General features: G+C 40.6%; 1 protein-coding gene across 1 annotated transcript in view; it reads right to left on the bottom strand.

Annotated features, from left to right (window-relative positions):
• The window catches only part of LOC136671806 (ephrin-A2-like), a 115,666-nt gene extending 98,893 nt beyond the window's left edge, over positions 1-16,773 (bottom strand). Inside the window, exon 1 of the mRNA XM_066647649.1 lies at positions 15,487-16,773. Coding sequence (XP_066503746.1) covers positions 15,487-15,626 — 140 coding nt within the window. The 5' untranslated portion in view covers positions 15,627-16,773. The remainder of the gene's footprint in view (positions 1-15,486) is intronic.
• Positions 16,774-22,375: the final 5,602 nt, after the last annotated feature.

Genomic DNA, 22,375 nt, shown 5'->3' on the forward strand with positions numbered 1-22,375 from the left:
AGTCGTCTCTTCAATGTCTGTGTTTGGACGTCTTTTCAACATTTTCAACCTTAAGAGAACGTTGATTAGACGGCAGTCATTACGTTATTTCTACCTTGAATCAACGGCTAAATGTTTACTGGGTATGCTATTATATTATATTTATGTCAGTGGCATAAAATAGCCTTAAAAAGACAATAATATCATTTATCACTATTATATCTTGGACACTATTATCGACCACAGAATATTACTGTTATGACAGGCCTACACAGCCACACAATGTGTAAATACTAAACCTCCTATTACTGTCTGCAGACAATTGTTTTGTTTTAAAAAATCAGCACTAAATCAATATTTCAAGTTGGTATTTGAGGACATATTTATTGCTTTCTGAAAGAACAGAACATTTAGGCGACGCAGGGTAATTGTCCTAAAACTGGTGTTCCCTGTCAATGAATGCTAAACTCTGATTACACTCTGTTTTTGTTACTGTGAATACACAATGATGATTTACTGCTCAGAGGCTAATACCATGGCCTGTTTTCCCTTGGTTTCAAATGCACTGTTACTGGTTCTAACAGTTTTAACTAGAAAACGACAAAGTTTACTGAGAAATGTACACTTCCACACAGCTGTGACTTGTGACTGAAAAAGTGTCAGGAGTGTAAAAGCCTTGCGCTCACATTCAGTGTCTAAATCATCTCCATGCTGAATACATTTAGACCATTTCTGCTGCCTTCTGAACTTTCCTCACTGCTTCAGATTGGGGATAATGCCTGTTTATCTCAGTTCTATGAAACTGTGGGGGAAAAAAGAGTGTAAAAAATCAAAAAAAGAGATTGAAGGGGAGTGATTTTAATATAGCCAAACCCTGATCCATTAGTCAGGTTAACACTATTACAGCACATGAAGAGTAATTGATTTATTTTGGCCTTGTTTGGATTTCTCTGAGACGAAACATGCAACCTTCCCTTTATCCTGGCCATCTATCTACACTCCATTAGAGAGAGCTGAGGAGGAGAGAGCTCTCCAACAACCTCAAAGCCTTCTAGAGGAGGCTGGGCTTTTAAGGCAGAATCCAGGGATTAAAGCCATATTCCCTAGGGGTTTTCTCTTGAGCCCCCAAAAGACCACAGTGCTCCAACTAGTCATCGACCCCTTTCACCTAGAAAGTAAAATGTGCAATTTTGGCAAGTACGATGTGGAGTGAGAACACATTTGTTTGTTTTTAGTTCATTTTTCACAGTCATTAAAGACTGACCTGCAGACATTCAGTTCTACACATCACTATATATATATATATAGAGAGAGAGAGAGACTCGCAACCTTTCCATGCACTAACACTAGTTACTCTACTTAACAAACACTGCTGAGCTGGAGAGTCTCTGATGTGGGTTTGGTGTTTAAAGGCTGACTTTGAAAAATGTAAAGCAAGCTTTATCGTTAGTTTTTTGGAGTTTTTTTTTTCCAAAATTGCACTGTTGAAAACAAATCACAAAAGCATGTGATGATTTATTGAGGTAAAACAGTTTAGCCAATTATATTGTGGCAGGGCCAGGTGTGGGAGGAGCAGAAGAGCTCATGGGGGAGTTTCCAGCGTGCTCAACGGCTGCCCTTTTGACTAATTTGGGGTTGTTGTTGTATTGTGTAGGTGTTTTAGGGTGCGGGTCTTTCTACCTAGTGTGTATAGTATAAACAATAATCATATAACGTTAAAAAAAACATAAACCCAGGCGAAGGAGTATAACGTGATGTGCAACATACGGCAGCAAAAATTGAGAGGATGACCCAAGCAGGATGTGATCGTTTATATCGTAGGCCTTAGGTTTTTTTTTAAATATTTAATCTGGCAAGCAGCATATGTCAATATAAATCACACTGCAGTGTCTGCCACAGAATGTCTTGGCCTTACCACATATAGTTCCTCATGCATTAAACTAATATCTGCTGTTGTTGTTTGGCTAAATCTTGGATCTAACACAAATCAGTAACTGAACAGCATCACTGATAGTATCAAGGGTCAGCAGTACATCAAGCCTACTGTCAAAAAAAAGCAAGGATGCCACTAAAGTGCTTGGCACCTCCCCAATGTCCTTGCGTAGACCCAAAACATACCTTTGTTTTGGGCCCATAATTCAGCTTAACGGTGGGATGAACAAGAAAAGGGAGTCCCTAATCCTATTAGTGCAGCACCTGAGCTGGAATGGCTAATCCTGTTTAAACTCACTACACAGACTCTGTAATCTCCCCATATCCTGATGTTCAGCTGGCTCCACCAGCGCCCAGAGGTGAGGCTGCAGTTTATCATCACTCAGGGAGCTGGAGCAGTGGTGCCATTCACACCTCTACCTGGATTACCCCACTCCAAAGCTCCTGCTGCAATATCACAGGTAGTCTTCCAGCCTGAGAGGTGTGTGCAAACAGCCTTCATGTTTGTCCTCAGTCAGACTCATTCAGCAGGAATCCTTAATGACTACACATAAAAACAGCAGGCCTAACTGTACTGGGATGTCGTGATGGAGATAAATGGCACTGAGGCGCACGGTACAGACATATGTGGAAGTCATAATCACTGGGTGTAATTACACTTTTTTGTTGATTTTTTTAACATCTTGTTCATTCCTGGCATCAACATTCGTCTTGAGTCAACAATGAGAAACTGCCAAAACAAATAGCCGCTTGCACCTTGCTTTTTCAATGCACAGGGTCTTTTCTTACGTTCCGGTACGGGCTGTTACACACTCGTACATAGGGCTGGTCACGTTTTAGTGGCAGGTGTGAACAGGGTCAAAGCGATGATGAGTACACATCCGCACCAATGAACACCCTCCTGTGTACAATCACTGAATTTAACATAAACAGAGTGTGTTGCTATCAAACAGATGTAGGGTCCTGGGGTTGGCGGTTCAAACACCACCTTGGGTCACTGTCTGCGAAGAGTGTTCTCCCTGTGTCTGAATTGGTTTCCTCTCACAGTCCAAGCTGGTAGGTGGACTGACTACTCAAAAATGTCCACAGGTGTGAATCTGTGAGTGACTGTGTGATGCCCAGTGGTACACTGGCACATTGCCCGGGTGTATTCCTGCCTTTGGCCCAGTCGTTCCAAATAGGCTCCAGAATAATGAATGAATTAATTAAAAGACATCAAATGTGGCCAACACAGACATTAAGGCACATTTCATTTATTTCCATCAAAATAAACTTAGCAAAGAAATATTAATTGTGATCCACAGCTCACTAATGAACATAGCAGTGTGGGTTCCCTGTTGGGACGCCGAAACATGGCGCCGAAATATGGCCGCATTCGATGCCATAATTAAAAGAATCTCCATTCTCCACAACATACATTGTCATATTTTACATGCTGTCATTTTTCACCCAAAGGAAACTGGGGGTGGGGTAAATCCAGAACTGACTCAGGTGTCTCTTTTCTCACTGGGGAAGATACACATCACATGTGGACGATGTTTTTTTTTTTTTCTGAGCAAGAGAAATTGAAGCAGAGAAATGTTGAAACACATGCAGACGATTGCATCACATAATGCAGAGTGTAACAATATAAAACATGCTAAAATCTATAAAAAGGGCAAAGTGTGTTTAATAAATTAACCACAAATGGGTCAGTAGTATTCCCAGTAATTCATCACAGTAATAACACAACAACTAGCTGTAGCTGTGACAGATTTAAAAAAACTACCTGAAAAAATAAATCTATGGAAAACACTGCTGTCACATAAAAAATGGCTAAGGCAGTGATTCACCAACTGGTCCTCAGGGACCCCCAGACGCTCCATATTTTTGCTTCATCCAAACGCAGAGCACATAGGTATAGAGTAAAATGTGGACCATCTTCAAGTCCCTGAGGACCGATTTGAGAACCAGTGGTCTAAGCACCTTTTCCTGTGTGCGGCTGTCAGCACCAGTTTTAAATTCTTCTCTGGACACTGCAGGTAAGTGTAGAGTTGGATTGGAGCACAGCTGTGTGTTGCAGTATTGTGTTACTCTGCTGAAATAACATTCACTTGTAGCAGCACCGTAGTGAAAGCACATACATTTACAACATTGTCCTAACAGCACAGTGGCACTCAATATATTCCAAACACATCCAATGTCCTAAATACTGACGCTTTTATTCAGAAGTTCTCAGTGCAACTTTATGGACATCCCAGCAGTGATATCCCAGATATATGTAATAGTTTAGACATGAATGGAATACACCCTGGAGGGGGCGCCAGTCCTTCACAGGGCAACACACACACACACACACACACATTCACTCACACCTACGGACACTTTTGAGTCGCCAGTCCACCTACCAACGTGTGTTTTTGGACTGTGGGAGGAAACCGGAGCACCTGGAGGAAACCCACGCGGACACAGGGAGAACACACCAACTCCTCACAGACAGTCACCCGGAGGAAACCCACGCGGACACAGGGAGAACACACCAACTCCTCACAGACAGTCACCCGGAGCGGGAATCGAACCCACAACCTCCAGGTCCCTGGAGCTGTGTGACTGCGACACTACCTGCTGCACCACCGCACCGCCCCTGATAATATTTAATGAAGGGCTAAATGATCTCTTCCAGTTAAAACATCACTTGAGTGCATAACGGCAAACAGACAGCTCAATCAGGGTCTCACTCCCAGGTCTCACTGAGACTTGTGAGTTAATTAGTTTAATTTAATACACATCGCTAAACTCACGCTTGAATATCAAACTATTGTCATGTCAGGCGCAATTTGTTTGTCTTTTTTTAATCATGCGGCCGACGCACCGAGAGTCAGAGCCTAGATGCTTCTCATGATCACAGCCAGTATGCAGCAGAGCAGTGAATGTGGCTTTTACCTCTTCTGGATCTGCACAAATGACAGCTACCTGGGAATCAAAACTACAGCACACTTCATCCATCTAACTGACCAGTAACTTCAGCGTTGCTCATCTTACAATGTTAGGAAGAAAATGTAGTACACAGGTGCCTTAAAGTGGACGTCTGTGATTGTGGAGAAACACAGTTTGTTTACGTTCTGAAGCTCCTCGGCTTTTAAGGTGGAACCGTAAGTTTGGGAAGAAAAGTGAATGTTGTTATTCACTGTTTGAATTGTTGTTACCAGCGAAACACATTTGTATCTTGAGTTGTTTAATTTTGTAGCACCTTCGGTAAAGCAGTTAGCCACCTCCCAGATATATCCACCAGAAACAACAGAATAAGTCAACACCCACCCCCACGGAGCAGGAATACAGCAATATCTTCATCTCGGTTCGTAATTTTGAATGTTTGAAGTTCTCGATGTTGTCTAGAAAAACGCAGATGCCTTTTCAGTGCCTTGAGCAGAGAGAGAAAGACGAGCATACTTTCACTACAGGCATTAACGGCTAAATATAATGTTGATTCTTTCACTTTTTGTCCACCGTTATCTCAGTGAAGCAGAGCTTTGGTTTTGGGGAGCAGTGTATTGTTCGGAAAACACTTGGAATTGTTTTTCTTTTCAGTCGAATTATCACTGTTAAAATGTGTACTCAATCACAATGTTGACTGAAATTGAAATAAAAGTAAAGTGGTGTGTGACATTTGCACAGTACTAGCGCTGGGCGATGTGAGCACAAATCACTATCATGATTAACTGTACATTTTACCACGATGACGATTACTTTGTTTTCGTGTTTTTGACCCTCATTCTTCAGTGACGAGGCTTGTGCTGTAAATATGCTCCAGTGTTAAAGCTGGGATATTTTTTTGAATGTTTCTGGGAGCTTGTCCTCTCTTGTTTTTTGAGCACTGTTTATATTTGGTGCGTGATTGAGCTTTGGTCGTTGAAACTGGTTTTTCTCAGTGTTTATATTTCACTTCTTTTGGTTCCGTTTTGTCTTAATTATAGTCAAAACACGGCACGTCCAAACCACAGACGCTGTGTTTTTCTTCGGTACGAGCTGCTCATGTCACCTGGTCTGCCTCGGAGTTTAGGTTGTGGCAGATAGGGGGCAGAATCACGCGACTACAGCTTGGTAGCATGCTTTTAAAGGGACAGTACACAAACACACAGTAGGGACATAACGGAATAAAAGTAATCTTCGATTAGTTTCGATGAATTGCCGAGCCCTACACCGCACCTTACAGCTCAGAGTCACAACAGCAAACGTGCCTCCTATAAATGGTCTCTTCTCCTCTCCTAGCCCCCACTCTCGAAACTTTGGTGGCAGATGAACTCTAAGGCGTCACTTGTTCAGGAAGTGGCCCGATGGCCTTTGTGCTGGAGGCATTAGAATACACTCCTGTTTCAAACAGGGAATCAAAGAGAACACAGCATTCTGACTCGAAGTTCAAGTTCTGAAATTGTCCTAGCTCCTTTATACCACAGCCCGGTGGTCTTGCTGTCACGCTTTCTTTCAGGCTACCTCCCTGTCTCAAAAGCCTTTTGACAGGGAACAACATTCAGGCTGCTAAAAATCTTTTGTGTCCTTCTCTGTAGCAATTTCGCTTTTATAGAGCACAGATTCCGGGGTGCTGTGTTAGGAAAAATTTCCATCGCTGTAAATCTTCAATCTTAAATCAAACAGCAATTTTATTGTCAAAATTTTACTGTTACAGATGTTATAGAAAGCCTTCGGTTTTGGGTAGCGATCTCCTATCGGCGTGAGCCAATGTCTGTGGATAACAGAGTATATTTCTACAGCGAGACGTTTGGCCCACATAGGAAGTTCTTAAATCAGACTTATATTCTCATAAATTTTATAGAGTAGAGTTTCTCCAGCCACCTGGCCCAAAAACAGGGCCGAGCGAGCCAAACGTCGCTGGGCACAGACAATACACTCAAATAAAACCAATTTTCACATGTTTTTCCAACAAAGTGCAGCCATATGCACTTACCATGAGCAAGAGGGTCATAATCCAGAGAGGAAACAAACGCAACGAAGCAAAGTACAAGTATAAGAACAGTTACACTGAGTGAGTATGTTGCTGGCTGCTCAGTGACGTAAATATGAACAGGAACGATTTACTGAAAGACTCACTACATACACTATGGCCTCACAGCCTCAAACTGCAGCACAAATTATTCTTAAAATATAAACACATCAGCTAATACATAAATATCGGGCACTCAATCCATAATTAATCAGCTACAAATATAAACACTACATTTTTCCCAAAGTCTTTCAGACACACTTCAGGCCAGAAAATAGGCCAACGCACCAGGGCTAAGAATCGGTGCTAAATTCAGCGGGAATGCCGGCGTTATGCTGAGAAGTGCAACTCTGAGCCGTACACAGTCGTGTTTATGTTAAAAACCACTAGAGAAAAGCTGAATTTGTCTCAAAGGGAGAGCTGCATGGACTCTGCAGCTCTGTGGCGATCCAGCACTTCTGTAAATCAAAAGTGTCCCCAGTAAGTCCATGACTGAATTTACAGTAGGTATTTAGAGTCAGGGTTTGGCCACTTCTGCTCAGACTGTTCCTAACCCCAGAGCCCCCATCTGCCATCAAACCCCCAGATAAAAGCCCTTCCTCTGTCTCTGAGAGAATGACAGGTTTGACATGTCTGCAATTCAGGAGAGAAAATTCCCAGATGACTCGGGCTGCAATGCTACACTTTTCACTGGCTTCCCCCAAACCCCCCACCACCCTTTCAATTCTTCCCCTTCCCAAATCTCAAGTTATTTGAAGGTCAAAGCTCGCTGCGCTCTGTGGAATGGCGACTGCCCGCCCTCTCACTTGAAGAGAGGACCATGTGCTCAGAGGGTTTAGTCGGTCAACACTAAAACAAAAAACAGGGCATTGGAAACACAGAGGTTACTCTGTAAGAGTTTGGGAAACAAAACTACTTTTCAAGTCCAGAGAACAAACAAAAACACATCAATATGCTTCCGTTTGGTTTCACGGTGCGAAGAAAACTCATTCGAATAAAAGGTATCTATGTGACTTCGCAGAAAGACATTTTCAATGTAATACGCTACTTAAAATCTGAACAACTCTACGGTTAGAACCTATTACTAAAGTCAATCATTTTTACCTCAATGTAATATATTTAAATACATTTATATTCAAAACTGGGGAAAAATTCTTTAAAGTTTTTAAATCACGAGGCTAAAAATGTAGTGAAATTGCGGAAAGATTTCCAAAAAAAATATATCTAACCATAGCGTTAGAATTGATCATAACGATAGAAACTCGGGAATGTATAACAATTATATTCTAAAATAAGATCGTAAGAAATAAAATTAAAATATTAGCCATTTCTGCAAGAAAAAAAATAAATAATAAACATGAATTTATTTTTATTTTATGCTAATAAATTACATGTAAAAAAATTTAATAAAATGTAATAAATTTAATAATTTAATAAAATTTGCAACAAAATTTAAATTTACAGTCAATCACATGAACAGGTAGAAATTCCCGAAGGCCAGATATAATTTAAAATTTAACAAAACAAATTGGTGTCAGAAGTCAGATCAGTTTTGAGAGCACACTCTGCCAGTCTTTTTTTTATTTAAACTACTGGGCTCTTGCAACAAAGAACCATATACCAGCCTTTTCCATTTTTCTCCCACCACTCACTGGCCCAGGCTCAGCAGAGGAAATGAACAGTTTAGAGCTTGAGTTTAAATAAAAAAAAAAAAGAAATGTTTTAGTGACAAAAAATTCACACAATGTGAAAATGTTCCTCAATTTTCAAGGGCTCAATTAAAGAATGCGCAAAAAAAAAATAATCGTAAAAAGTAGCTGGGTAATACAGCTAGGTGTAATATGAACACATTCTCTAAACAGCTACAGACAAACAGCTGGAATCACATACAAAACTAGACTAAGTCCATAGTGAAAAATATTATGAATGTGTTTTTAATGCTAGACTAGGTCTCAGAATAGTCAGTGTTTCCAAGTTCCAAAGATAGAAATGATACATCTGCAAGAAACGGGGCTAAAAGCTAATGGTTGTATAACATTTGCATTTTTTTGGACATTGTAAATCTCACAGTCCATGGGGAAACCTCTAAAAACAAAAACACGTCTGGAGTTTTCATGGGTCAACAGCACAAAGAGATAGACATCTCTACAGGAACAGAACGCATTGTTCTGGAGTTTAAATCTTATACTGTGCTCTTTCATTAAAATAGGTCAAATGTCATAAAAAAGTGATGCCATGATACACATGGTACACACGCCTCTCACATGCTGAAGAAAATGCAATACGTTTATATGGTTTAAGTGTGAAGAAGTGTGCTTTAAAATGCGGGTTTCCACAATTCACGACGATCCCAAGAGGACAAACGGCAGTTTGGAGTCTTTTAAGACTGACTCCCACTTCACTTAAAACACATAATGCAGCTAAGAGATGGCCCTGTGCCACTTTTTCCACCATAAATACTGCAAGTTGAATAGGCAGGCATTGAGAAAAGGCTCGACCCTGTGAGGCTCCTTGGAAGTCTGAGTATAAACAGGAATGTAAGTGAGAGTGTCCAGTGCTAAATAAGCCGAGAACTCAGAAGCATCCCAGTAAAATGCAAAATAAGGCCTACATCTGCAAAAAGCCTGGGCTGAAACTCTTCTTGGAGCCTATATTCTCTGAGCACCTTTCTCGAATCAAGTTTGGAGTCCTCTTGGAGCATGTGACTGCCAATGTGCAAAATGAATGTGGGTCATGCATTAAAATGTATGAGAAGTGCAGAAGGCATGATGACGTGGTGATGGGAGCTGTTGCTAGGTATAAAAACAGAATGAAATTACTCAGTAAATAGATGATAGAAATGGACTTTTAGTGTGAAATACAAAGAGGGGAGGTCTTAAAGGAAAAATCAACAGCCCAGAAGCTTTATTGTTTCAGGTTCCATTTAAAAATAAATTTATATTTTTTCGCGAAAAAGCAAAATGCCGCAATTACATTCAAATTTGCGATAAACAGGTAAATAACACGTTGATACGTTTAATTTTACGGTGACTGTATTAAAAATATTTGCTGGACCATGTCAGCAGTAAGTGTAGCGTTTAGAATGTGGAGAATCAGAAAACCAGATCATGTGTGGCGTTCAACGCTAGTTCTAGGCAAAATACGACTTGAAATCGTTTAAATAATTGGATAGAAAAATAAAAGGTTCTGGACAGTTTTATTTGAGCAGGATGTTAGAGGAATTGAGGGAAACAGCTGGCTGTCATTTAAATAGATTTTAAAAATAAGCTAAATTAATTTTAAACAAAAACTATTAACACAGTTAAAATGGACTTAAAGGAAGAAGAGCAGTGACAATTGCAACTTCTACAAACATTATTCATTGAAATTCGTCAAATGGCAAAATAAATTAAAACTAATCCGTATTTTGAATTAATAACGTATAATAATTTTTTACGACCGTTAAAGTATAGTATTTTTTCCGTTATTGGGGTTTTTTTTTGGGCTTGCTCTGGGAGCCGAGCATGTTCCACTTGAACGACCTTGCATACCACGTATTTCTGTGGCATGAGAGGGGTGCAGGATACAGACCGATAATGGGCCAACAGATAGTATTACAGCAGAAACACAAAAACCTGAGATTCCCAATCATTTGTGACTGTTCAGTCGTCGGACGGACAGAGAGACAGAAGGAGAAAGAGAGAGAAAACGAGAAGACTGAAGCATTTATTCCATCCTGCATTAGCATAACCTTGATTAACATTGGAAATGAAATGCTGTGTCCTGCCATATGAAACCAGCTCTGGGCTCATGCTCACTCCGGGTCATTTTATTTAATGAAGCTTTGAACCTAGATTACTGATTAGCAAATTCTTCTTTCATACCAATTGCTTTTGTGCAAATCACGCACCAACTTTAATCTTTAATGAGATGTTAGTGAGGCTTTTAATGTAACATTGTGGCACACTTACGAAATTCACTATTGGATATCGTTTCTTATACTTTCCAGAAATAAATAAAGAACTGAGGTAGTGACTAAATTAACGTACGTTTGGTCAACGTTTCGTTAATGAAGCTACAATAAAATAAACAAGTAATACAGCTTTTGTTTTCACACTCAGCCCCATGCATCAACAGCACACTCTAAACTGTCTCTGAGTGAGTGCTCGAGCTTGTACGATCGCCATTTCTCATTTGTGTGATTAGTGCACGGCCACGTCGATGATTGTTTAATTCACTGAATTCGAAATGTCGAGATGACGGATGTAGGTGTTGTTTTTGTTTCCACAGATACCCAATCAATGAAGGTGATGAAAAATAAAAAATATTACGTGTCACTTCTTTGAATTTTAAGCATAAATATCACAGCTTCCAGCTCAAGTGCCAAAAGTAGTACCTAAGCCTCCTTCTCAGAAATATATCACTTAAATGCCGGCTGCCTTCCAGCTTATAACTGTAGGCTTCAGTAAAATCTCTCCTTGCAGGAATCCAAAAGAAATAGCTTGGACTCTCATACAGGAGAAGAAACGAACAGTCAATGTGACTCCATACGGCCTTCTTAAAGGATGCAGTGTCTTTGGGAAGTGGACACTGCTGACCCCCTGTTCCTGCTTAATCAGATTTCCAAACTAAAGAATATGCTGCGTCTTGTGCTATGTCAGTTTAAGTGCCTCACTATACCACACTAACTGCTTATTAATGGACAAGAGTCATTGGAAAAAAACAATGATTATACTTTTAGTGGTTTAATGGCTCAGGTCATTTGATTAAATCACCCAGATAAACCCGGATCTCGTGACAGAGGTGTAATAAGTCATGGGACATGCGGCGATTAAAATAACAAGCCGTTTAAAAAAAATATTATTTCACTGAGTGCATCGTACAACGGGGGACCATCTCTGTTTTCCTGACCTTGGAGATAGGAGGTCGTGTTCCAAACAGATGGAACACTCATTAGTTCTTTGTGTGTAATTTCAAGGGGGTGGGGGGTGGAGGGGTAGATTTCATACACGATGAAGAAGAAATTAAACAGTAAATTGCCACTGTCTTGACACCGTAAATTAATTACAAGCACTTACATGGATATGGCTGACTTATGCATACATAAGCAGAATGACCCTAAAGTGCTTCCCAACCAATAGTGAACTACACATGAAATTAAACTTCTGAGCAAATAAACAGAAAGTTAAGTGTTTGGAAAAGAGTTTCACTGCATTAAAAATATTTAAATAACGCTCCTTTGCTTATTGGAAAAAAAAATAAAAAATATTAACAGTATAAACATCGCTATCGCAACAGATAGTGTACAACTGTACTTTAGGAAATAGTGTCATGTTAAAACGCAAAAAAATATTAAATAGGAACATTTCTATATACTCCTGTCACATAACAAATATTACATTTCGGTAATTAACACAGCACATCATACTTTATATTTGTTTCCTGGTGGTTATGTGGAAAACCGTGATGCTCTCTCATTACTCACTAGATTTATAGAAATATTCATTCATCTGCTGGAATATCAGCATCAGTTTAACCCTGTACTCCATTTCTTGACACCAGCTTACACCATTCCAAGGACAAGCATGCCTCTCAGATGGTTGAGAAAATGGCGGACAAAACTGTACGTTGAGGCGAAATATAGCGTAACGCCACCTAGAGGACTGTGCCGTTCAAACTGCGTCAAACTGTGTCACCCACACTTCCACACGACACACTGACCCAAAGTGCCCTGCTCCGTTCTGTCAGGTACACAACGACTCTCCAAAAAACGTTTCATGAAATTCAAAAAAGTCAAAATGTCAAGGTTCAATAGACCCCCAGTTCCCTGCTCCCGTGTACGTCAAATAACACACGGGAAACTACGGCAAACAAGTCATTTCACAAATGTAACAAACTGCAACAAATATCGTAAAAAATGTATTCGAATATAATAATGATTTAAATCTGTGGTTTCAGTCTTAAACTTTGATTCCAGCCCAAAAATACTGCCATAAATAAATGCTCCAACAGCTGTGGACAACACAGGCTTCTTCGAGACCTTGCATTTTCATGAAGACATTGTTCTTCCTGCATTTTTCTGAAGATATATTTATAATTTTTAGAACACAGATAAAATGCTAAAAATATTTCCTTAATAATCTAAACAACAAAAAAAAATCAAACATTTTGACAAAAGTCCACAGAAATCTATTCAGGAATCTTTTCTACTGCAAATTTAAAAAATACAAACATGCTTCCGATGAATATAAAACGGAAATGCAGTCGTTAGTCTCTAAAAAGGCTGGCTGCTATCAAACGGAATAATAAAAAAAACACGTTTAAGTTTAAGCCAGCACAATGTATTGGTCATGTGCAAACTTTTGTAGTTTAAAAACCTCAACTAAAATAATAAATTTAAAGAAATAATTTATAGCACATATAAAAGCAACTAATATATTGTAGATGCTGAAAATTATTTTTTAAAATTAGGAAACTGCAGTAACACTTTGCATTAAAGAACCAACAGTAGAAGGGCATTCAGATACGTACTTAAATATCTAAAAAATTAAGTAAATAATTAAAAAAATAAATAAAAGCACAGGAAATAACACACACTAGTTTTCATGCTTTTGAATCACTTTAAAGCAATAAAAAGCAGTAGAACTTTGCCTACTCCGTGCACACGCAGCTGTAACTGGTGTAACAACGTACGGGCCTCGTTTCGTACCGGTGGGTCCTTAGTGAACCCAGGAGTCCCCGTCAGTCTCAGTGTCATTCTAATCAGCCGTATTCCCCTCCAGGACATTACCACATCACTGAATCAGGTTAATTAATTAATTAATTAATCAGGTTTTCAGAACGCTGAATTCATTCCCTAAAATCAGCAAACAATCCATTTACAGCAGGCACATGGCAGCATTAATATCTAGTATATTAGTATCTACAATATCAGCTGGGCTAGTTCCCCCAGGTCACCCACATCAAAAACTCAGTTCTGAATTAAAAAAAAACTTGGAGTAAAAGGTGAGCACACATTTACACACTGGTCAGCAAAACCAGCAGCGTCATGAAGGCACTCAGAGCTAAGAATCTGCAAACTGGCGCTAAATACAACACAGCTGTCCTCCGCAGGCACCGTAGATGGGATTTCATCTGAAAGCCAAAAAGAAAACTACTCTAAAGCACAGATTTAGAATAAGTTACAGAGGCTGTCTCTAAGGTACCGACACACTGATTTCCTCGTAGGTTCGATTGCTCATCTCTAAACAACAACAACAAAAAACCTGTATAAGTAATAAGCCATGGGGTTTGTTGAGGGTTCTGAAACGGTTTCACTTGGTTAAGCTCAGAGAGAGAAGCCGTGATTACGAAGGTAGCTCCTAGGAGTGCAGAACTACTTTGGCTTTGTCTGAATTTTGCTCAGCAAATGATTGTTTGGTTTTATCAAAGTACAATTTAAGGCCAATTTTCCTTCTTCCAAATATGAGACCTGCATGCTGCTAAATGGAGGGCTTGAATTATGGGTGTTTATGAGACTGCTGAAAAAGTTTGGCAAAGTTATAAATGGGCGTCTGCATAACGTTCCCATTTACAAAAGCGGACCACAGTGGGCTACTGTACGTTGGTCGTTATTTACTTCTCTCTCACGCCGTTGGCCCCAACTTTCTGCTTAAAATTAATACAAATTCTCTAAACCCCAAAAAACTGCACAGCCTCAAGATCAGCGTGTCATACTCAACACCGCCACAGAGACCCCCCCCCCCCCCGCTGAATAAAATTCAAAGTCCTGCAAATATACGTCCCCCGTTTCCTCCCTCTTAATGCAACTATTGATCTAATATCCTTTTGGATGTTCGGTACACAGCGCACAAAACAGAAGAAACCACAGAAGCACACGGGATCAAAATGTGAAAACTAAGTTGGAGGAAGCCCCTCAGGCTGTAGACAAAGCTCTGCCTTCTGCCAATGACAGACTGGAAGTTGGCCCAAGACTCAGAGCATGGTGTGGGGAGGGGGGGGACTGCTTTAGCATTTCATCTGAAAATGTGAACCATATGCAGACATGAAAGACAAAAATGTAAAAAAGTGGTTCATAAGAGAGACGTGGAAAAATAGGGGATGGTAAAATAAGCACCTTGAAAAGAAAAAGGGGGGAGGTGGTGGGGGTAGATCAGAAGACTGGGGGTTTTTAAAATATGATTACCATCATCTACTCAGCAGACGAGTGCCTAGAGAGAGAGAGAGAGAGAGAGCAGGCAAAAATATTCTGGAGTATGCAACCAATGGGGCCTAAAAATAATCAGGTACCTACAGCGCTGTAGATTAAATGGGGCAGAGAGGCAGAACAAGTACATGTGTCTGTACTCTGGTACATTTTGAAATATCACCTGAAGCTTACAGAATTAGAGTGAATGGAACCAGAGCTGGAAAGAAGGTTTGGGCTGAAACGAACCCTGTTCACTTGTGAATGAGAATGGAAAATAGATACACAACGGCTAGAGACTCTGATGGCACTGGGAAGGGATTCCTGCAGCCATCAATAGGTAAGTTACTGAATCCCCTGCATCGACCAAACATAGTATCCTTGGCGTCCAGGGAACAAACTCAGTGTGTCCCTCAGTGTGCCCACAGCTTACCTGGGATTCGTGCTGTTCCAGTAGACAGCGTATCTGTCTGAAATGATCTTGCTGTCGTCCGCCCAAACCGTGACCCAAAACAGGAGGGCAACCATCAAAAGTGTCAACTCCATTTGATAGGCAATGCAGTTTCTGTCCATTGTCTTTAAAAGGGAGAGCTGGCCTCCAGTCCACTCCACAACAGGCTCTGTCTCTGTCTGTGGTAGGTGTATGAGTGTGTATAAATATATATATAAGGTATGCTCGTGGGTCTTGAGAAGAGCTGAACAGTTCTGTCCGACTTCTTAGAGGAAGGTTATGTGCTGTGGTGTCCTGTTTGAACTGGAATCATCACATTCTCGATGTACACATGCAGGGAAAGTGAAGCTATGCTACAGTGCTCCGGAGCTGTTTACATTCACTCACTTTACACAAGTGTGCTCCCATGTCCACTAGGCTGTGATAATAATCCACTCGGAGGACGAGAAGAGCTCAGTCCGTCAATACACATCTCTTAGGGACTCTTCTGGAGCCCAGCACGCAGGCGTTTGTCTTTCAAATCCATTCTCCGAAGAAAAAAAAAGGAACTTTCCTCAGCTGTGAGACGGTTATGAGCTGCCTCCCACTCAGCCATGCGTGTGGGGACCGAGGACTGAACCTGAGCCTGAGCCTGAAACCCTCCGGCGAGCCTCACCGGCCGTACTCCACATGTCTCTGAGAGGGAAGGGAGGAAGTGAGTCCACAAACGTAAAGTTACGGAAAGCGACGTCCCCAAGAGCTAGTATCCTCAGGGTGAACGCGGAGAAGCCGGTGCCGTCTGTTCACGGGAGATACGCGGAGAGTCCGCCGTGTTCAGTATCCTCTGTCCTCAGAAGTTGTGCTCTCAAAGTTGTCCTCGCCGCGGTGGTGCGGACACGGGCTCGCTGCCAAAGCGCGGAGGGGGGGGACTCCGCATCCCCGGACAACTTCAGCCCGTCTCCACGCGCCTCTCCGCGGTCACTTTCTCCGCTGTTGTGGCGTCTCCGGCTCCGCGCTCTGAGAGGAACACAGCGCCTTCACACACAGAGATAACACACTCTCACACATTCGCACACACTCACTGTGGAGTCCGCGCTCTCTCTCCCTCTCTCCCTCTGTGAGAGTCGGTGACTCTCTCCCGCCGCTGAGTGACAGCGCGCTCAGCCAATCACAGGGCGAGGAGAGGGAGCGCTGGGCGGGGGCGGGGCACTCACTCACGAGCCCGCAAAGTTTTGGACCCCCTCCAGTGAGAAGCAAGTTTTTGCGTCGCTAACATGTCCGTGGGGTGTTGTTTATACGCCACAGTACCTTTCACGAGTGAAATAAACAGTCGACCCCAATGGCTAAGCTTTGAAACTGCTGTTTTAAAGACAGTCCTATGCCAGTAAACCAGGAACGTCTCTGGACGTTCAAAATAGGTCTAAACGTAGTCTGTCCGTCAAGGACATATTTTAAACGTCAATGGACGTCCAAAATCCATCTTAATAAGTTAGTTATAAAGTGGTGACCAATCGATAACGTCAGTGGACGTCCAAAACGCGTTTTATACAAGTAATTTATTTCGGGACCAATTAATAACGTCAATGGACGTCCAAAATACGTCTAATAGTCGTCTTTTCAATGTCTGTGTTTGGACGTCTTTTCAACTTTAATTTTCAACCTTAAGAGAACGTTGATTCGACGGCAGTCATTACGTTATTTCAACGTTGAATCAACGGCTAATTGTTTACTGGGAAAAGCACACATTCAGACAGTCAGGGTTTCTTACATCATAAACCTAAAGAATCAATCCCAGGATGGCTGTTTTTATATGTTCATACTGAATCGACATGTAAAGTAAAATCTTAGCCACTTTTAAGGTGTTATGGATATTGTTTTTTGGAAATAAATACTAATTAAAACATTTTGATGAACAGACATTTATGGATTTAATCTATAATCTGAGAGGGAGTCACATTTGATTTTTTATCACATTTTATTCACATTTTATTTATTTATTATAAATTCAGTAGTTTTCAAATAGTCAATAATTTGTGAACTGTTAAATAAAAAAGAAAGATTATAGACAAAGAAAATAAACCAGTAAAACTATATAGATTTAAGATCAATCAATAGATGAAATAAATTAAGCAAAAAAATAAATAAATAAATAAAAATAAAATAAAGGAGAAATCTATATATAATCATGTATTTACAATAATTTTCTAGAAAATCTTGAGACTAGTTTACATCATTTGAAAACACAACTGTCTGGTTACACACTGTCAGAATGTGTGACTTCTTTCATTAAAATAAGGGCATATTCAGTTCTGTAAAGTTACTTTTAATGTGATTTGTTTGTGAATTATAACACTGATAATATTGGTAGTTAAGTTGTATTACATTTATTTAACTATTCTTTATGATATTTTGGTATATTTGTAAATGTTAAAACAATAAATGTAAAGCTTACAGTGTGGGGAACACTTATTTCACTGTATATACTGTTTCTGTTCACAGCAAAACCGACCTTGCATTGGCTTCTTTAGGTCTACACGCAGCTGGATTTCTCTGAGGAAGAGAGAAAGCACCTCAAGGAGTGGCCTGCTGGCTGTGCACATGTGTGTGTGTGTGTGTGTGAGAAACGCTTGTGTTTTGACTGTGTCAGAGAGCAGACGCAGAGATGCTCTAATGTGTGATTCAGCACTGATAAATATTTAACCGGGATGGTAGGCGGCTGGTGGACAGCGCGAGCCAAGGAGAGGGCGGAGGGGAAAGAAAAATACGAATGAAACTTTAATTCCCCGCTTTTTAAAAATGGCACAGAGATTAATGGTGCACATTTATAAAAGTTTCAGCTGCTTTTATGCATATATGCATGGGCTTAGGGGCAGCAGACAACTTGTGGCTGAGGCTGTTTAAATGACAATACTCCAGGCAAAAAGGGCACCGATCCCGAACAAAATGTCTGGATACAGGGCAAATTCAACAGCCTCAGCTTTAAAGCGTAAGTGTTCACCAAAGGCCTGTGTGTGGAGAAGGAACAAAGCCATCAGTGTTAAATGAAATTAAATACACATTTCAATTCAGTGTGGGGCTGAAAGATGGACACTTTTTAAACTGAAATCGCGGTTTGAAAGAGTGCAATTTTCATATCACACAAGCCGCAATTTCAGTGCTAAGCTACGTTAGCAAAACATATTCTTAACAAATTATAAATGGGAACACAGAGTTGGATCAGTCAGAGTCAAGCAAACACTCCGCTGTGCACACACTGACCACAACCACAAGGACAGTCTGGAATTGTGCATTCAGTGTTCAAAGTTAAAGACAGATCTTCGTGGTTTTCTTGGTTATAAAAATAGGCCTGGACCTTTATTTATACAACAAAATGTGATTTAAATCACAAGCATAGTATTGGTCAGAAAAATTGCAATAAGATATTCTCCCAAATTTGTCCTATTCCCAGTGCTGTGCAATAGAGTTAGACCCTTTTTAAAAATGTAATAATTAGTGTTTTATTTATTTATTTATTTATTTAACATGTATTCACATTCAGGTTCAATTTCCGCTCCAGGTGACTGTCTGTGAGGAGTGTGGTGTGTTGTCCCTGTGTCTGCGTGGGTTTCCTCCGAGTGACTGTCTGTTAGGGGTGTGGTGTGTTCTCTCTGTGTCTGCGTGGGTTTCCTCCGGGTGCTCCGGTTTCCTCCCACAGTCCAAAAACACACGTTGGTATGTTGATTGGCGACTCAAAAGTGTCTGTAGGTATGAGTGTGTGAGTGAATGTGTGAGTGTGTGTGTGTTGCCCTGTGAAGGACTGGCGCCCCCTCCAGGGTGTATTCCTGCCTTGCGCCCAATGATTTCAGGTAGGTTCTGGACCCACCGTGACCCTGAACTGGATAAGCGCTTACAGATAATGGATGGATGGACTCTGTTCCCCGGTTTACAGCAGTGCCGATAGGAACCAGGGGTCACAATCTTTAAATGTTTAATTCAGCCGTTTTATATACTGTTCTGACAAATGTCTGGGTTTCATATGTAATATTTTTTAATAAATCTGAATCCGTGATAAAACACCCCAGACGTCTGGTTCAACACCACTGCACAAATCTGACTTGGAAATGTCCTCTAAACCACTCTGACCAATTATTTACATCCCGACCACAGATTTACTCAGAAATGCAGAAAGATCTGCTCCTCGGTTCCAGCAGCGCTGACTGTGTAAATGTGCCAGGTGAGGAATGCAGCCTGCTTTACGCTCAGAGCTATCACACTGAATCTTAGCCTCGCTATATGTAAGCCCAGACTGCCGTGACACAGGTCTCGACCCATAACTCACTCCAGCAGCTGAGGGGGACGGCGTGGAGATAAATAAGTGTATAAGAATTGCCTGGACGCTGACAGTCATGTGCAATCAATGAGCCGGTGCACTGAGACTCATCCCTCCATTCCAGTGGTGGCAAAGGCCAGAAGTCTGAGTCACAGGTCGTATTTCTCCCCGGCCACCCCCTGTCTTCCTGAAGGCTTTATGAGGCCAATTACATCAGTTCTGGTGTTCCATTCGCTGGGGGGTTTGGTAAATGACTGTCAAGCCACCCCACCTCCACCACCTACCACTGGCTAAAGTGAGCGCACCTGATCAGGAGTCTTACCTGTTGAATAGGAGCAGAAGGCTCAGTGAACAGATGGATATTAAGCCCTAGAAAGCAAGACTATAACTGAATCTGTAATATGAATGTAGTTACACTGTCCAGCCATATCATGACACGGCCAGAAGGGGGCAGAGTGACTGATACATCACCCCCAAATCCAACTGAGCCATGTTGACATTGTCTTGTTTACGTCCAGCCACAAGCAGCATTAGATCAGTCAGCATTCACAAGCATCCGCTGAAAGTCATTATTAAAAGCCCTGAAATACCGTGTTAGCGCTGCTGCAAATGGACTGTGCACAAGCTAATTTCCTTCCTCTCCTGTATAGACACACACATGCATAACACACACACACACAGCCATCACATGACAAGGCTGGACAATGTTTAAAAAATATATCTGTCATCGTAACGGGTGACTTTGTTTAAGGCGGTCAGTGGGAAATGTATATAGGCCTGAGGAGAGATGTGGGTAAAGGAGAGAGAGGAGGCCACATGTGTTTTTTTCTTTCCAGTAACAATCGTGAGCACACGCCAGCAACCACAGAGTGTGTTAAACAATCCAGGAGGGAGCAGCCATACCTTTGTAATAAAGCTTCAAACGGGGTGGTGCTGGGCCGAAGCAGAGGTTTTGGTTGGAGCTCTCTGTCCGTCCAGAGTAAGACACACAGAGTGCGGTGCTTGTGGGATAAGAGAACAGGGCTTAGTCCTGGTGTAGCTGAGTCCCAGTATAAATGAGATAACCATTACACTCCTGTGATTCTGAGTCCATCAATCACAAACAGTACAGTATTATAATGTCTCATACAGCACACCTGCATTTCATAAAGCACAAGCCTTTTATAAACTTCTCATACAGCTTTTATACTGTTCTGTTCCATAAAAACGTTTGACTGGATTTTGGGATTAGCTCAGTTTAGGCTTGAGTGTGTGTGTGTGTGTGTGTGTGTGTGTGAGAGAGAGAGAGAGAGAGAGAGAGAGAGAGAGAGAGAGAGAGAGAGAGTGAGAGAGTGTGTATGTTTAAATGTGTTTTTTTTTTTTGTGTATATTTTGGTAAAACATTTATCAATAAACCATAATGAGGGTCCATAAAATATATTTAAAATTTTGTTACTTTTATCTTAACTAACTACATTAAAATTACTTTTTTTAACAGCACCTTTTTTACACTGTGGTAATGAGCCAGTGGTGAATGTATCAGTAGTCATCAAACAATATTGCTTGGATATATATAAATTGTTATTTTTATTTATTTATCTTTATTTATCTTTATTTATCGCGACCCTGAAATGGAGAAGCGGAGAAGAAAATGATGATGATGATGATCTTTATTTATTTATTTATGTTTTTTTTTTTCAATGTCAAGTTTTCATGATCTTGAAATAAAGATATTAAGCACTGTTCTGATGAGGAATGTTTAAACCAGTTTTAAAACTTAGTCTAGCTTTAAAAGCGGCTGTACTCTTAAAAAATGCATAATGTGCTAATAGTGCTAATAGCTAATAATGGGCATTACTGACAGGAGGTAAAGGAAGAGTGGTTTTTCATGGTGTAATACAAATGTCATGACGAGAACAAAACTTGTATCATATTTTTTGAATTGTAGTTTGACCCCATTCACAGTCTAAAATCTGTGGAGAAATGATTGACATTATTTAATTACTGCTTTCTTATTTAATGGTGTTACTTAACTAAATGGGAAAACTAGGCAAACATAAAATGAACATAACTTATTTTCAGTGTCCTGTACATATTTACTGTATGTTCTGTACGCTTCTGCATTTCTTTTGTGATCAGTTTGACCCCAGGCTGTTTTCAATATGAGGATTTTACATGTAGTTGCTTTGGTTGTTGTGAATAATACTGAGATCACTATAATGTGGGATTTTCTAATATTTAAAACACTTCAGGGCTTCAGGGCTCTAACTGTTTTATTGCAAATGCATTTAGGTCATAAACAGAGAGACAAAGCACCTGACCTGTAAACATGGACAACAGTCTGAATTCTAATAATTTTATGAGGAAAACAGATGACACCGTGTGATTGAAGGAGTCCTAACTATTGGGTGATGACTACATTAGAGGGAAAAACGTGTGGTAAATCAGTTTTTAAAATGTTTTAAAATTCGTCCTTTCTCTTGTAACGTTGCCATCGTGGACAAGGTTTTGTTCCGACACTGATATGCGTATCTCCACATCCCGACCTTGTCTAAATACAAGTGTGTCTGTGTGAGTGTGGCCCCTATGTGCGCTTTAGCTTTT

Source organism: Hoplias malabaricus, chromosome 16, assembly GCF_029633855.1.
Source record: "Hoplias malabaricus isolate fHopMal1 chromosome 16, fHopMal1.hap1, whole genome shotgun sequence".
Classification (NCBI taxonomy): domain Eukaryota; kingdom Metazoa; phylum Chordata; class Actinopteri; order Characiformes; family Erythrinidae; genus Hoplias; species Hoplias malabaricus.